The sequence below is a fragment of the Ptychodera flava genome, chromosome 2 (assembly GCF_041260155.1).
Source record: "Ptychodera flava strain L36383 chromosome 2, AS_Pfla_20210202, whole genome shotgun sequence".
NCBI classification, from domain to species: domain Eukaryota; kingdom Metazoa; phylum Hemichordata; class Enteropneusta; family Ptychoderidae; genus Ptychodera; species Ptychodera flava.
Genome location: NC_091929.1, coordinates 7,647,904 through 7,666,733, shown reverse-complemented (window position 1 = coordinate 7,666,733; position 18,830 = coordinate 7,647,904). Strand labels below are relative to the sequence as shown.

At 36.3% G+C, this 18,830-nt stretch overlaps 1 protein-coding gene and 1 long non-coding RNA gene across 2 annotated transcripts in view; one reads left to right on the top strand and one right to left on the bottom strand.

The window, feature by feature from the left end:
* LOC139152680 (uncharacterized) overlaps positions 1-18,830 on the bottom strand; it is a 115,943-nt gene that overhangs the window by 22,926 nt on the left and 74,187 nt on the right. The gene's annotated exons all lie outside the window — the stretch shown is intronic.
* Positions 174-2,974, top strand: LOC139147041 (polycystin-1-like protein 3). The gene is made up of 4 exons (XM_070717896.1): positions 174-297; positions 830-1,064; positions 1,516-1,607; positions 2,609-2,974. Exons 1-4 carry the CDS (start codon positions 199-201, stop codon positions 2,666-2,668), a joined length of 486 nt encoding a protein of 161 aa, XP_070573997.1. The 5' UTR covers positions 174-198; the 3' UTR covers positions 2,669-2,974.

The following is an 18,830-nucleotide window of genomic DNA, read 5'->3' as shown; positions in this document are numbered from 1 at the left end:
TCCTTGTAAATTTAAACTAAATGTTGGTAAGTGAAAGCAGTAAATGTAGTATTTTGAGTTTGTCTAAAGGCAACTATAAGAAATGAAAATTCAAAGCCCTGTGTTTCCCAATTAATTTGATTGAGCAATCCCCAAGTGATGTTTCTGACTCTCTTGTGTTTCTCTCCAGTAAATGATACAAATGATGACATTCAAATTATGATTGCCAGTGATTTTCCGTCCCATCAAGAGGATACCCTGATTGAAAGTCTGTATTTTGAAGAAAGCAATGTCACTTACTATGGAATGGTTTTAAAGGTGGGTACATTAGTGGGACATTTGACCTTTTCCTGTTATTGCAAGCTATATTTATCGTCGCCTATTTCGCAGTACGCCTATATGTCTTTGCATGTATGTATGTCTACCGGCGTACGTGTTAGCGTTTTGCTTATGTATGTATGTATGTATGTATGTATGTATGTATGTATGTATGTATGTATGTATGTATGTGTATATATGTGTGTGTGTAGGTGTGTGCGTATGTGTGTATGTATGTATGTATGTATGTATGTATGTATGTATGTATGTACGTACGTACGTACGTACGTACGTACGTACTTATGTATGTATGTATGTATGTATGTATGTATGTACGTATGTATGTATGTATGTGTATATATGTGTGTGTGTAGGTGTGTGCGTATGTGTGTATGTATGTATGTGTTTGTTGTCGGTGATGAATAAAACAACCTCTTAAATTGACTTTTCACGGATTCTTTCCCGTCTGACTTTAAAAATTATTCCGTCTTTCTTTGAGTCCATCACACTCAACAATGATTTCCTTTTCCAGGTGTCATATTTACATCATGCTATCCTAATCGTGTTCAACCCGGAAATTACGGGACCTCTTTACGGGAATACAACTGCATACATCTTCAATGACGTTGTTAAGTATTCGGATCGTTACCATGGCTACCAATTCTCTCTGGATGTCCATTTCAGTGGAAACTATTCAAACATTTTTATCCCAGAGGACAACTTTAGGACGACCGGGCAATACTACCTGACTTTTACCATTCCAGGGAGTAAGTATAATTTCTATTAATGTCATGTTACTTGCCATCTTCAATACAATATTTATTTTAAAAGAATATTAATTGGCTCCTATAGCAGTAGCGGCTGCTTAAATTCGGACATAGCTGTGTTTGTGTAATGTTTCCATTATTGAAGCAATGATGTAACCCTTTCGGCCTATAATGGACAATAGCAAACTTTGCATGACGTAATGTACGGGGCGAACCGAGTACATGCTACCGTCCAATATTGGTTGTAAGGGGGTACATTATTGTTATTATTTTATAGTTTTGGCAATACCAGTAAATTTTTAAAGGTATAAAATATCTGGGGCCACAATGCTTGATAATCGGATACATTATCAGTAATGATATGACGGTATGACGTCACAGAATTTACTGGTATAGACAAAGGTATAATATAATATAGGATAACATATGTCTTAATAAAATCAATTTGCAGGGCAGGAAGGAAATATCTCAGTTGCCATTAAAGAAACAGTGTGCAATTACATGGACAAGCAGACAACTATCTGGGATAGTAATGGATGCAAGGTATACTGTTTTTCCTTGCTTTGGATTTTCGAACAAGAAATTGAATCGCTTAAATCATGTGTAAAGAATAACTAGTCTTACTTTAAAAAATCCAGATTTGCCACACATATGCTTTCCAATAAGAAAAATATTTACTTCAAATGCTATTGGCATTCATGGCATTCCGCGCAGAAATTAATTCCACATACCACATCCCTACAGGTTGTATGCCACGTCTTCTTATTTACGATTTTATTTAAATAAAACATATATCCTACGATCGAAATTTAATATATCTCATTACATAATACGATCCTTTTGATTTTTGCACGACTTAAAGGTATACTGACACCTGATCCAATCTTGCTACAGTTATCGTGGAAAGAGAAAATCTAACCAATCACAGATTTGGGCAGATAGTATGGCTGTCAAATTTCTACAATTTTTTTTCTGATCTACCACTTGTTGGGGTTCATTTTAAAGCTCTTTGAGAAAAAAAGACTTTAACCGGCTTAGTTTTTTGACAATTAAAAATTTTATTTTCTCCCACAGAGCTAACACACGAATTGTGGCCACTTTGAATTTCAAATATCGCAAAATATTGAGTGGTTTGCTTCAATGTTACCAAACTTTGAACGGTTACCCCCGATTTTTATTATTCATTTGTTAAGAGAATGGTTGAAAGTTTCGTCGAGAAAAGTTTTAGCAAAAGTTTTAAACCTTCCACTTTCGAGGCGCATACTACCTTGAGATGCAGCAATTCATTTTGCAGTTTGCAGGTCTCCGACAAGTTTGTATTCACCACTTGGAACACTAAAATTTCTTTTCTGCTATGCCAACGAATTGCATAGATCCTGCTTTGCCATGGAGAATACAATATTTGGCTGTTCCAACTTCAAACTCTTCTATCCTGCATTTTGCAAGTTTGACTTCGTCACGTGACAGTGACCTCTAAGTCGTGAGCAAATGTACTGCCTGTTATGACACATACACTGTATTGTATCATATCACTTCTACTCTAGGTGTCACCTGTATCCAACATGACAACGACCATATGCCTATGCAAACATCTGAAAGAATAGTAATTTTTCACCAGAAGGTGAAGGAAAGCATGCAGTCGAATTAAAAACGAGCTAAAACAACCTAGACTGCGACAAAAGAAGGATAATATACGACAGATAGAAAGCCATTGATACAAGATGCATCTGGAGACCAAGATGAATTTTACGTATGGGATGATGTGATTCTTCACAGGAAATGATCTGTTCAGACTCGCGGAAATCAGATTGATTCTTACTAGGTTTATTTGAATACTAAAACAAAAGTTAATTGAATTTAATACGTCATAATCCCATGAAATCGTTGTCGACTTTATTAGGGCTACCTGTAAAATATATAAAAATATAAAAATGAGATAACAAGTAATTGTTGCCAATATGTGTTCTGTTCATATATGGAACACAAATCCTCGTCACTACCTTCACGGACAGATCCAAAATGACCTGGAATTTAATGTTGGTTACACAGAGAAGAAATGACATGCAGAATTTGCACGAGGAACGCATATATAAAGTCTCCCAGTGAACCGGAACAAAATGTGGAAGGAAACTTAATATTCGGAATCACTTAACCGCGCGTGTTAGTTAAAACGATACTGTAGTTAACAATTATTGTATTATTAGCTTCACAGCGAGACGGAAAATCATCATCAAATATTATTATTATTATTATTATTATTATTATTATATTATTATTATTATTATTATTATTATCATTGTGGTTGTTGTTGTTGTTGTTGTTGTTGTATTGTTGCTCTTGTTGTTGTTGTTATTATTATTAAAGTTGTTGCTGGAACGAATCCGAATTGGCAACTGTCGAAAGATATTTTCTTTTTGTGTCATTACATCTACCGTTGCTGTTCGACAACTTGCTGTATGTTAGTTAAAAAGAGGCTTTCAAACCAAAATTTTGGACTTATCCTCAACTTCAAACCAAAAAAATCTTAATCTTAATTGGCAATCAAAATACGTGTCGTCTGGTATATAGCCGGTGAATCATTGTATTTCTCACCTGAACACGCTGTTAGACATTTGTTATAGGTTTTGAGAGCACTAAATTATTGATCTCCGAATGACCAAATGTTAACATTTATCGGTACTAAATTGTTAATGTATATGTTTTTAAGATAGTGTTCTTTTTTCTTCAAATTTAGAACAAATATATATAGTTGTATTAAAAGAGGACAAAATCAATCAAATATTGAAACGTTTAATTGTTTGTTTCGCAATTTTTGCATTTGACAGCTCAAAATTATTGATATTTATGTCTAAATCTGAATTTCGACATTAATTGCTTTTTGCAACATGAGAAAAATAGAAAATCTGCATAAAGGAGCAAAAAGTAAATCAAATAGTGAACCGTTATGGGTGATTTTTACTTAACTTTGACATTTATTATTAATTTATTTTGATGTACAATTTTAAGTCACTACATTTCAACGTGATTTGGTTCAAGATCAAGTAAAGTCATTGCATTGTAGAATCACAGTCATTCACTTTGAAAATTTACGTTTTTACAGTTATATATATATATATATATATATATATATATATATATATATATATATATATATAAAAGCGAAAATTCTTCTTTGTAATGTAAACTAACAATGCCATAAAGTTAATAAACTTGACTTTTAGAAATGTCAATAATCTTTAGTCATTCATGTAACGTACATGTTCTGGTGTATTCATGGAATAATATTGTACAGACTCGCATCTTGTGACCTTCAGATAGACCAAGGTTTCTTTTCCTCTTTCTCTTTCATTCCTTTGGTCGGGTCATACCATTAAGCAACAGTCATAGTTGTTTTTTTCAAGTTCGATCAATAATATATGTTTGATAGTGAGCTTTTATGGGCAAATAGAAATGCATGTTAAATAGAGTAGATTTCTCGGCATTGATTGTTTCATAGAGTCTATAATTGTTTACAGCTTTTCTGTTCAGGCAAATATTGCATCATTTGCTAATGTCATTGTGTTGCATGTGAGAAAACAAACAAAAGGTTAATTCAGCGATTTCCGTATAAAACGAAATTTATTACCAAAAAAACTAACTGCTAAGTCAAGGGATAGAATACAAACTGTAAAAGTATACAGGCTACTTATCTCAGCTTGGACGAGCTGAGACAGTGAGACAGAGAAGGCTTGCTTGCAGGCATGAAGTTGCACAGAGTCCAGATTATAAGTCCAACGTGGCAGTGAAGGTCTTGGAAAGTCTTGATATCAATACTGCTGGAGTTTTAAAAGTCTTCATGTAACACGCAAGAGACACGATCCCATATGTCTGACCAAGCCTGTCCACGTATTAATATTTTAATGGTTATTTAAGAGAATGAAAGAACAATCTAGAACGTTTATTGATATGCTAATATTTATTGATTAAATTTTATTGATTATTGATTGCTGTTCCAAAACTATCTTCACTTAAAGTAAACACATGACTAATTGAATTTCCAGAACATTTCAAACGAGACTATTTGAATTAAAGGACAGTGACCTTGAGAATGTTCTAGACTAATTAATCTCAGGTCATGAGTGTCAGGAGAAATGACCTCCATAACATCTGTAACTCTGATTTTCTGGCACAAATAGATCATGTCACGTCAGAATTCTCGGTCCTTTTTCTTACAACACAAAACATATCTTGATAATTCTGCGTTGTAGTCACTTGTCTTACGACAGAAGGATGTCATGTGATTGGGGAAGCGTTCTTTGAAAACGTTATAAGTGAAGCTTATGTAAACACTCTTCGTATGATTTCTATCGATACTGTGACATTTAGCTTACAGTGGCGTCATTTTTGTGAAAATGACTATATATTGTAAATATCTAACAGCATTGTACAATCAAAACTTTTTGTCATTTGATTTTATTTGTCAGATTATTCAACTAGATGTCCATTTAGCCATGTATGGTAGTAACCTGTGTCCCTCATCTTGACATTTCGCTTTGCATATCCAGTGGCCTATATGATGTAGCTAGTGGTAGTTCCGTATTTTGAAAAAAGTACAGGCTGCAGGTTCACACACTGGTGTCGGTGTACGACTAGGAGGGTAAAGGAAACACCATAATGAATACTCTCTCTCTCTCTCTCTCTGTACGTACGTGCGTGTGTGCATGCGTGCATGGATAGATAGATAGATAGAAAGATAGATAGATAGATAGATAGATAGATAGATAGATAGATAGATAGATAGATAGATAGATAGATAGATAGATAGATAGATAGATAGATAGATAGATAGATAGATTCATAGATAGATACCTACCTACATACCTACATAACTACCTACCTACCTACCTACCTACCTCACCTACCTACCTACCTACCTACCCACCTCCCTCCCTCCCCCCCCCCCCCCCCCCCCCCCCCCCCCCCCAAACTGGGATTACCCACTTGCTGTTCGAGCCATACCTCACCCAAACCACATCTCATGAGTAGACCTTTTTTTGTAACCCAATTAACTTTACCTGCTTCATCTAACTTTTTCAACATTTTGTAACAGGATTTCGGATAACGAGAATCGCTCATTTCTATAAGTTTAAGCCAGTAAGCTATGCATTTTTTCATGTATATACAAACTAATGGGAATCTCTCACATTCACCCAAAGTGGCTTCATTATTCACACCACTCCCAAGACCAACTAAAAATCTACAGAACTTGAAATGTATTGCTTCAATAACATGAGAGTACTAAAAACATCATATCTCAGCACCATAGCATATAACAGGAACTACACAGCTGCAAATAATTTAAATGCATTTTGTAAAGACACACACCCCGTTTTCTTATATAGAAACTATCATAAGAAACTTTGCAAGTCTTGTTGATTGACGCCTATGGGAAAAGTGAAAAAGGATATTTCAACTTAGTTTCACCAAACACAAATGTAAATGTGTCCATGTTGATAGTGTGCAATTGACCCTACGATAGTATGACGTCAAATTAATGTTGTATGGCAATTCATCAATAGGTCAGGCTTTAATTGACTCAAGTAGAAAGTGACGCGATACATATTTGAACGTGGGATACATAACACAAATAAATCAGTGCACAGCGAAGTATCCGCAGGTAAATCACTCAGGGTACAACATGTACACCTAGCTCCAACCAGTTCCCGATACAAATCATTTGCATGCAACAAAGTCTGAATTTTGACATTTTCATGATTGTGTCACTTGGCCATAAAGGTTCCATTTCGTAATATGAACGAAAAATATCTGGACTCGTATGATTTTTTCCCGACAGTCAAAACAGGATAAAGCTTGGACTGCTCACATGCTCTAGTTTCTGCGAAAGGGTCTGCGATTTTGCCCATGTTTCATGGCTGTATTCAAATATCTGCATAAAGTTTGTCACTACATGTTCGTATGCAGTCATAACGATGTTGACTCCACATATTGCCGTGGCAACAATCTGAAATCGAGCATTAAACAGTCAGAGCTATTCAAGTGTTGTGTTCATGGCACAGATTCACAAGATTCCAGATTTGTTTCATAAAAAAACATGCCATGGTACAGTGGCATCCACATAAAATGGGAACTTTCACACCCTGTCACACGCCTGTGTGCACAGAACCTTAAATTTCAGTCAGCTAAAACAGGGTACTGCGATGCATGCATGCATGCATGCATGCAGACAACACCCAGTCACACTTATGTGAACGGTACAACACAGATCGACAAGATGTTCTTACAGCAGACAACACAATCTCAGTTGCCATTATTGTTACAGGGCTGTGCTGGTTTCGCTAACCATCAGAGTACGCACACCAAGATAGGGTGGCTGTGATGTATTTACATTTCTCGAGCATGATTCCAGGTTACAAATACGTTACTTCAAAACCTAACGTTCAACCGGCCTTCACTAGTTCTTATAAAATCTCAAAAATCAGCACGCTAGACTCTTAACTTTTGCAATCAGATATCGACTTTTCACTTCTAGATCTACAGATAACTTTACATATTAATTTGACTTATACGCTACTAGAGAGTAACGTAAACAAGAAAAACGTAATGTATACATGACAATGGCTAGGGACAATCGCATATTACGAGGTCATCCCATCCCTAGTCATAACATACAGGTAACTCAAAGAATGGATTTAAAGTTGTGTCATAAAACTCACCAGGCATTCCAATCACATGGCTGCTTGACGAGATAAATATTACTTGTTGGCCAGCATGGTCCTAGAAAATGATATTTTCATCATTTGATGATGCCCTAGTCATCTCAAATGGTGTTGCCTTCATATTCATCGACATGATATGTTAAGTTTGTTCTATTAGAGAAAGCTATATATGACGGCATTCCCTACAACTCCAATCGACGAAATGAGTGATGAAATGAATGATTCTGATGGCGTAAATACATTACATTATTATACTGTATTCATTCGGCAAACTGTTATTGAAAATATAAAAAAACCCAAACAAACAAACACATAGACTAAAACGAGGAAACAGACACAGACGTAATGTATTGAAGTTCAGCACCTGGTATTACGACTAATATTGACCAAAATAAACGAAACTTTGATATTAGATTAGGCGAATATATCTTGCAATAAATTCCAGAACATTTCCTCTTATTTACTACGCTATTCAATTCATATTTGACGACCTTTCATGGATTTTGTCTGTTTACTCAACATTTTAGATAGCGTTTGACCTCATGAACTATAATGGCTCGTCATGTGCACATCATGACAGTGATCACAAGGAAAAGAGTCATTCAAAGGAGTCACCTTGCTATTTTTTCTTCAATATCAACCACGTGATCTAGACATGTGTTCCACTACAAGTGATGGGCAAAGCAACGTTGTCGTCTGCACGATGGAGTGCAGGCGATATGTGTATTTTGCCCGGCAGCTGGAAATTTGAATACGCACATGACCGGATGTGAAATTATTTGTTTTGATAAAAAAATATTCAATTTTCAGAATATTAACAGAACCATAAGAAAATAGCGAAGGGCCAACTTACTTCAAAGTCTGGGTTGCTGGATTAGAACAGACGGCACCACAGCAAAAGACAGAGGTTATGATGACGAGAATTAAGTTTATCACAGCTAGCAGCACAAGGGCGCTCGCAATCGTCAAACGAGCCATCTAAATTGAAACATTGGTAGAAGATACACATAAAGCAATTGTACCCCATCGACTATCAACATAGAATAGAACTGAATGTTGATTTAAGTATATTCGTGTGAATAAGTTTATAAAATACCAGCAGAAAACTAGACCATGGTTTTACTAAATTGATGTTGATTGCCTTTTGATTGTTTTCCGAGCTCAGAAAGGTTCTACGTACACGTGTTACGGAAATGTAAGTCAAGATACCTCTTCACTATTACAATAACAAACTATCTTCTTGAGTACCCTGACTGTCTGCCACTGACAATGATCATGGCCATAGCCGTAACTATAATTTCCTCTAACAATCCTTGACGTCTTTTTTGCAGACGTGACTCACCTGGTCTTCAGGTGTTCCATGTCGGCAACTGTACTTGACGTAATTGCAAACAGCTTCAAGAAACACCAAGATGCACAGTAACGCGATCAAGGCTGGTGTAAGTAATGAGGCAGAAACAATGCACATGACCATTCTGGTCACAATCTGCAGACATATTGAGAAGAGTTAATTACAATCAAACATGAAAGAAGTTTATCGTGTTACATAGTTAGCCAAGTAAAGGGAAAGTTGGTAAGATGGCGCCCTCGAAATCTTACCATGGAGCCCCTTTAGTCAAAACATTGATGTCCTGTAAAGGACTGGGATGGTTTGCTGAGAAAGGAAGATTTGTTGGTCAATGAATAATCATCGGCCAAACGTGCAGCAACCTCCAATGTATCTGCCTTTTGTTCATTGATAAACGTCTTGATGTCACTCCGGATGCACCTTTTAAATTCCTAAATCAAAACAAGCTGTCGTAATTTGTCATAATTCTGACTGATCTTTTCCGAAGAACACCAACGGTCGAACAGTTGTTCTTTTGTCCGAGCGAATTCAACATAAGTTTGATCCTTCACCTTCTCGCAATCCCTAAATTTCTGACGGTAAGCTTCAGGCACCAACTCATAGCCCTTGATTATTAATTCCTTCACAGAATCATAATTTGAAGCCTGCTCTACTGACAACTGAATATAAATTTCTCTGGCTTTACCCATCAAAGCACTCTGCAAAAGCATAGACCAGGACTCCTTAGGCCAATTCAGACTCTGAGCAATTTTCTCAAAATGAAGGAAATATTTATCAACATCCTTTTCTTGGAAAGGGGGAACTAACCTGAAATGCTTAGTGATGTCAAAACCGTCTGAAGGGAAGTATTTTCCTGACTGTCCAAGCTCTAAACATCTCATTTCTAACTGTAGTCGGCGTTCTGCTAATTCTCTTTCCTTTTCTTTTTCCTCCCTTTCTTTCTCTCTTTTTCTTTCTTCCATTTCTAACTGCATTTGTATTTTTTCTTTTTCTAATGCCAATTTTTTAAGCTCCAAATCTGCCTGTATTTCTAATTTTCTTAGTTCAAAGGCAGACTCGGGCTCATAATCTTTCAGGGTGGATTCCTCAAATTGGCCTAAATCAACTAGATGTTTGGCAATACGGTACTGTATTTCCCTCTTGCGCATAGATCTTTTGAATTCTACTTTAAGGAAATTGGCCAGTGTTATGAGGTCGTCTTTTCTGAGGGAATCAAATGTGTCCTGATCAAGGTCATCCATGTCCTCTGGTTTAAATTCCGCCATGATTAAATTTCGCTGAGTTGACAGTATACAGTAGTTTTGAAAAGGCTGGCAAAATGTTGTCAAACGGCTCAAAATGTTCAAATCCCGGACGAGCCCCCAATTTTGTTACGTGCAGAGAAAACGAACAAAAGGGTGAACTCAGCAGTAAACGTTTAAACAAAATTTATTTCGAAAATAAATCTAATTGCTAAGTCAGGGATAGAGTACAAGCTTTAAAAGTGTACAGACTACTTATCTCAGCTGGGACGGCAAAGCTCCAGTCTCAGTCCGATGAATGGGCAGTCCTTTGGCTTGCAGGCTTGAAGTTGCACAAAGTCCACAGTATAAATCCAGCGTTGGCAGTGAAGGTCTTGAAAAGTCTTGAGAATGACTACTGCTGGAGTTTCGAACACTTGTAGTAACACACAAGAGACACGATCCCAAAAGTCTGACTGGAAGCTGTGCACGTCCCTTTTATACACATGTGCTTACATAAAGGCATATACGAACAATCTAGAACTTTTATTGACATGCTAATTACTGTTCTAAAATTATCTCTCTTACACAGCTAACTGAATTTCCAGAACATTCCAAACATGACTAATTGAATTCAAGGTTGTGAGGTCATTAAGGGTAGTGACCTTGAATGTTCTAGACTAATTGAACTCAGTCATGATGAGTGTGGGGAAATGACCTACATCACACCTTTGTGTTTTACTTTACAGAAACGAAAACCAGTACGAGTTGCTGTGATACAGACTATTGTAATGTCGGTAACCATGGCAATGACCTCATGTTGAACTGCACTGTGATGTTGTGTCTGGTCATTTTATGTGCTGTATTTTATACAAAGTAACAAAATAAAACGAATTACTATTAAGGTTGTAGCTGTTTCAAAACTTTCCAGTTTGTTTTCATTGTATGTGACGCTAAATAAAGGGGAAAAAACCATGCGTGACGGTAATCTTACAATAAGTTGGATTTTTAAAGAATGCTAGCACTGAAACAACTCCTCTGCGACTGTCGCACTCTTTCACATTTCATTATCACAAGATTGGCCCCCACCCCTTTATACGCCAAACTTTGACTAACCAAAGGTCGAAGGATCACTCTTCAGCTTTCATTTAATGAAATCAAACGAAAGTCATAATCATTTACCTTATGGCACTTACGGTTGACATTATTTTTTCTGTTGTGTGCCTGCTTGCTTTTTATACCACAACTTTTGTAACATTCTGTTATAGTGGTACTAGACATTCTTTGTTATATTATCGCCTGCCCCCATGCACGGAGGACGAATTTGAATTTTATTCGGAGTAATAATGAAATATTTTTTCATAAACTGACAGTCTTCGTTATTAATATGTCGTGGAAAACGTAAAGAAAATATTTTCCTGTATGATTGGTAAGGAACATGAGCACATATTACAACATTATAAGATGTTGCGATCACAATATTTTCTTTGCTGACGATGTTGGTTGGGACAGACATGACATAAAGACAATACTCTCAAAAGCTCCATTTGTGTTCAGCAACTATTTATTATGATAAGTATACAATATTGTTGATAAATAACATTTCTTAATTATGATAAGTATACCATACTGTTGATAAATAACATTTGTTAATTATAATAAGTATACCATACTGTTGATAAATAACATTTCTTAATTAATAATTTAGAGAAAAAGACGAATTACATCATAAGGTTCAAAACTGTATAAAGCATTATTACTCAGGTGATTTTGTATTGACAAAAACTATTGTATGTAACAGAAACAGATTATGAATGACTTATGTTTTAACACGTTTGTAATTTAGAGTCATACATGTAAATGATGGTCTTTTCAAAGAATATTTTTGCGCCAATTGCAAGATAACGATCTACACCCCTGAGAATTTTGAAACATCCATGCACTATTCAGCTTGTATGATTTAAGTCTGGTCTAAAGTATACTGAATAATCGCTTATTGCTGGAAAAAAGAGGTCAGCTGGTATTACTTTGTGAGATTAAGTCCGCAATGTATGATAAAGTCAAATTATGTAGCACTTTATAAGTTATCGATCTTAAGGAGTTTTTCAAAGGCGATTCTGTATGTAACTGGAAGCCAGGGTTTGGGTTTGATATGACAACACTTTTTGGCATGGGTTTCTCAACATGCTTTGGGGAGGTTGGACAAGATTTAACATTCGAAAAAGAAATAGTGGAACGTGTAATATATATAATGTCTGTACGTATATTTCCTCGTATTTGGTTTTTAAACGGTATTGCAGTATTGTCTCTTGTGTTTGTGTCTTTACACACAGTTCTCCGTAAAATGTCACAACCTTTGAAGTCATTGTTAAATAGATAAATAAATAAGTAAATAAATATTGTGCACTTACTAGTTCTCTACAAATTGACCTCAGTTTAAATTCATGAAAAAAGTAGATATTAAAATTATAGTAGCATGAACAGATTGCACTGAAGTTTTAAAGTGATTTTATTTTTGCAGGGCTTTGTATTTTGTGAACTTTTTGTTCCAGTTTTACACATGTTGTCTTGCTACCTACGCTACCATCTATATATATTTATATGACATATCTCTCATTGGCTGATTTCTCGAAATCGACAAAGCCTAGTTATGTTTTCGGAGGCGTTCGCACTTCGATGGCCGATCGAATTTCAAGATGCGAAGATCCAACATTCGTCATTGGCACTCATATCCTTTAAGCTTGAAGGTAGGAACGCCTCTAGACTCAGTGAGCTTGTTGCTTGTATTATTAACGACAATAAACCTTCAGAGCACATTGGCCCCAAATCGGAAACGGTCGAACAATATCAGATTCATAGTTGCACTATGATACATTCGGTTTTTTTTCTCGAGTTCGAAAAGATCGATATCTGCTCCTAATTCCAAGATCAAACTTATATGGCAAGTGTGTGCCTAAAATCAGTTCTTTGGGCATCCATGATCTCTACTTCCAATATGAAGGGCGTCGTTTGGTATGGAAACTGAGTAGGCGACGAATTGTTGCAATATCTTCCTCTGTCTGAAGTGCCTTTTGCCGGAATCTTGAATCTTGTCCCAGTGCAAGGGGGCAGCACTTGTGCAGTTATCCTTACGTAGCTGTGAAAAGGAAAAGTTTTCTTGGTGTAGGATTTGGTGAAAATACTTGAAAATTTAAAAATGTTAAACGAAGAACTATGAAGGGTTTTCGTTTTTACGTAATTTTTGAGTAATCCATTCGGCATGTGTAAGAATGTAAGAACCCTTTCCAAACGGAGGTCCCTTTTAGAAATCGTTTTCCCCTTTCTCTGTTTTGTTTCAATTTCATAATATCACACTTTACCAGACACTCACTCTTCCTGGTTTGCATTCCTACGATGGCATTTGGGGCTAGGTGACGTACTTACAATGGAATTTATTTTGGTAACTACTCTGTCGCGGCGCGATAATATGTCCTGGAAGTCTCCTTGGAAACTGGGTGTTTCTGCAAACATTTTTTCTTCATCCGCCAGCTTTTCAAAGAGTGCTTTATATCTACACAGACTCCTTTGATGGTAGTGCATCAATTCTTCTTCCTGCACACGAAAAGAAGACGAGGGTTGTGATTGTGACATTACACAATAAAGTAGATTATGACCCTACACGGATCATACACTGTCATTAAGTACATTATGACCCTACACAGGCCATACATGGTGATAAAGTAGATTTGAACCCTACACAAGCCATACACAGCCTGTGTATGGCTTGTGTAGGGTCTAAATCGACGGTGATTAAGGTCACATGCGTCTTGAAAGTAAAAGACTTGAACTTTTGCTGGTTTTTCCTACGAATCTTTCAACGATACTCTTTCAAAATTAAGAATAAAAATTTGGAGTCACAGTGCAAATTTTGGTACTAGAGACACAAATAACCCAGGAGTTACGTAAGCAGACACGTAGCAGCATGTTCAATATCTGAGATCCGCTATTTTCGACGAATTTTCGATGGGTGTCTGGTACTACAGCCTAGAGAAGTTTTGCAAGCAAATTTTGGTAAGGTATATAGACGTGATTTTGAAAAATGGGAACGGATTTCGAACATTTAGGCGTAGAATTGGATGTTTTGCTGGTGGCAACCCATTGAGGCAAAGCAAACTGCCAAAGATGGCGACTCTGTGCATACCAATGTGGCATATGGCACTCGCTGTCAAGTTGTGCTTGTTTGGTTTACTGGTCATTTCTGGTAACATTGAACGGAATCCCGGTCCACCAAAGTTGAGAAGTGCCGATTCAGAAGCAATAACCAAAGAAGATATTACTGCTTTACATGAAAATTAGACACCATAATAGCTATACGAAAGCCATGAACACTAACTTCGCACTACTTTAAACCAGGATTGACAATGTTGAAGAAGATATTAATGATATCAAAGAGCAAATGAAAGAAGAGTCGGAGAAATTGAATGAAATTGAAAAGTTAAAATCTGAAATAGATTGTTTGAAAGAAAGTCAAGTGTTTCTGTTGACTCAGATTCACAGCAAGTCCTACGACCTGGTAGAAAACAACGCTTGATGAAATGAAAAAGTCAATTAACGAAATAAGGAAGGAGAAAGATGATCAAGAAAACAGAAGTCGGCGAAACAATTTGGTGTTTTTTGGTGTGTCACAGAATGGGGACAGTGAAACGTGGGCCGAATCAGAAGAACAAGTAAGCGAATTATTCATGATAATCTTGGGATGGAAGACATCGTGGAGTCCTAAAGCGTGCATAGAATTCCAAACGCACCATCTGTTCGCGGGTCAAAACCTGTCGTTGCCATGTTCAGAAATTACAAAGACAAGGAAAAGGCTCTTCGCAAGGCTTACAAGTTGAAGCACACGGACATTTCTATCAGTGAAGACTATACAAAAGAATACGTGACATACGTGGCAAGCTATCAGATCTCCGCCGTTCTCTTGTCAAAGCTAATAAAGACGTGAAAGCTTATCTACAATATGACAAACTTGTCGTAAAGGAAGCGCACTGTAAACGCGTGTTTCGTGTCAACGAAGAGTCTGGGAAGATATCGGAACGTACGTACAACTTTCGAGGTGAAAGCACTGAATAGGGATGTGGTCAAGGCCCATACTGTAGAGATGTCAGGTCACTTTCTCTGTTGGTATGGAACATCAGAGGACTTAAAAGGAATATTGGTAATCCAGAATTTTCTTCCTTGTGTGCGAAATATGATATTGTTTGCTTACTAGAGACATTTTGTGTAAAAGACGATAAAGTAAATTTTCTTTCTGATTATAAAGTATTCTTATATCCTGCTGTCAAACGCTCAAAAAAAGGGCGTCCCAGCGGCGGTGTTGCGGTTTATGTCAAAAAGTGGATTTTCAACAAAATTATAAGTTGTAAAACTGACATTATAGAAAATTGTGTTTTCCTACAGTTTGAAAATTCTTTGTTTTCTTCTGATAAAAATGTTACTTTTTGTTGTTGCTATTTACGTCCTGACAACTCTTTAGAAATATAGTTAAACTAGATGATTATCTGGTTAATGTGTGTGACAGTAATAATATTATTTTGGCAGGAGATTTCAACGCCAGAACAGGTAGATTGACGATTATATAACCGACGATTCAGTAGCACACATTCCGGTATTGGAAAATGTAAATTATGTCCCAAGTGTTTTTGACAGTCCACGTCGGTCAAAGGATGACATGGTTACACCTGCTGGCAAAGTATTGATTGATTTATGTAAAGGAATGGACATACATTTTTTGAATGGCAGGGCTGGCAGTGATAGTGTTGGGAATTTTACTTGTGCAACAGCCTTGGGAGCCAGCGTTGTGGATTACATGATCATGTCTGCCGATTTATTTGAGTGTGTGAACGACTTTGACATTATACCTCGTACTGAATCTGACCATTTTGCATTATCTTGTAATTTACTGTCAAGTACCACGCATGACATTGTCTCTACAACAAGTGGTGATGGCCAATGCGCAAAGCTTGTTCGTTACCGTTGGTCAGAAAATAGTAAATCTACGTTTTTTGAAAATGTCACTTCTGTTGAAACATCAAATTCTTTCAAAGATGCTATTGCCAGCTTAGCTGATGTAAATACAGCTATTCGTAAATTACCAGTGCTTTGCAGTTTGCAGGTGAAGGTATGAAAGTTTCAGATTGTAACAGAAATAGTCGTAAAATACAAGGTTGGTTTGACGATTCATGTTATTTCAAAAAAAGAATTATGTACGATAAGTTGAAAGACTTTCGGAAAACAAGCTCATATTCTTCACTTAAAGAGTATTTGACAGCAAAGAAAGTTTTTAAAGCGACTTGTAGAGTTAAAAAAACAAACTATCAAGATGCCATTAAGGAGAAACTGTTACAAGCTTTCAAGGAGGGTGGTTCTTCAGACATATGGCAGATTTTGAAGACATGTATGAACCGTAAAAGCCATACTTCAAATGTCATCAGTTTAAATGAATGGTATGATTATTTTAAAAACCTTTATGTACAATGTAGTGACACTGATGTAAGTGACCAGTCTTTTCGTGAAACTGTCGAAGATGCTATAAGTAATTTAGTTTCATCGCCTTCTCAAATGCAAGCCGAGGACGGAGAACTAAATAAATGTATTACAGAAGATGAAATACTGTTAAGTTTAAAAAGATTAAAATCTGCTAAATCTCCAGGAGTTGACGGAATCCCGGGTGAATTTTTTCAAATTTTCATCCGCTGTTATTACTCCTTTCCTTCTCATTTTATTTAATAGTATCTTTGACTCAGGAGATTTTCCTGCGGACTGGGCTATAGGTGTCATTATCCCTCTTTTCAAAAAGGGAATAAAAACGAAGTTAACAATTACAGAGGAATCTCACTGCTTAATGTTTTTGGAAAAATTTTTACATCAATTTTAAACGAAAGATTATCTATCTGGGCAGAGTCCAATAACATAAGGTCTGACTGTCAGGCAGGCTTTCGTAAGAACCACAGCACTGTCGATAACATTTTTGTTCTACATGCGATTACCCAAAAATACCTTGGTAGACCTGGTGGAAAATTTTATTGCCTTTTTGTAGATTTTTCAAAGGCTTTTGGATAGAGTGAATCATTCTTGCTATTGTATAAATTGTCACTTCTTGGTGTATCAGGTAAAATGTTGTATATCTTACATTCTATGTATTCAAATGTCAAGTCTTGTGTTAAATCAGGTCTTATGTATCACAATATTTTGATTGTCCTGTAGGGGTTAGGCAAGGCTGTATGCTGAGCCAATACTTTTTACCTTTTTTATTGAAGAACTGAACGACATGCTAGTAAATTCTGGTAATTTGGGGATTCAGTTAACACAAGACATTTATAATTTATTTGCTCTGTTATTTGCTGACGATGTTGCCATTTTTGCAGACAGTGTTGTAAATCTACAAAAGTTAATTGATGTTTTAAGTCTTTTCTGTAAAAAATGGGAAATGAAAGTAAACATTGATAAGACCAAAGTTATGGTTTTCCGCAGAGGTGGCCATAGAGCACGTTCTGAAAAGTGGTTTTTAAACGGTCAAATGCTAGATGTTGTAAGTTATTATAAGTATCTGGGTTTGTTACTTTCATCTAGAAATACTTGGGGGAAAGCAGTATCGACACTTGCTGACCAAGCCAACAAAGCGTTAACTGCATTATATGCTTCTTCCAAAAAGTTGAATGGTTTTCCTTTTAAAATTCATTTTCAGTTATTTGATTCAATGATTCTCCCCATTTTAATGTATGGGTCAGAAATATGGGGGTATCAATATTATGACAAAGCTGAGAAGGTACAACGTAAATGGTGTAGGATATTTTTGGGTCTGCCTTCCAGTGCAACGAATGAAGCTGTCCTTGGAGAATGTGGTAGATTACCCATTTTTGTCAGAACTCTGCAACGCTGTGTGAAATTTTGGCTTAAGTTAACTGAACTGCCACCAACTAGGTTGCCACGCCAAGCTTACGTCATGCTTTATAATTTAAATTCTCTTGGCAAGCAGAACTGGGCAACTTCAATAAAACATATTTTGTATTCATACGGTTTTGGTTACGTATGGCTAGCCCAGGAAGTGGGTAACAAGGAAAGGTTTTTGTATGAATTTTTTACTAGAGTCCAAGATGTTGCTAAACAGCAATGGTGGGCAAATTTGAATAGAAAACAAAAAATGCGTTCGTATACTTGTTTTAAGAGTGCTTTAGAACCTGAAAAATATTTGTTTATGAATTGTAATTTCAAATTCCGCCAAATTTTTGCATGTTTTCGTTGTGCGTGTCTGCCATTAACGTTGAAGAAGGCAGACGAAGTGGTACTCAATGTAGTGTCAGATTTTGTAAAATTTGTAAATCAAACAAGGTTGAAGATGAATACCATTTTTATTTGAATGCCCTGCTTACACAGATTTACGAATAAGATATCTTCCCAGTGACGTTATTATACATCCTAATCTTTGTAAATTTTATCGCCTTTTACG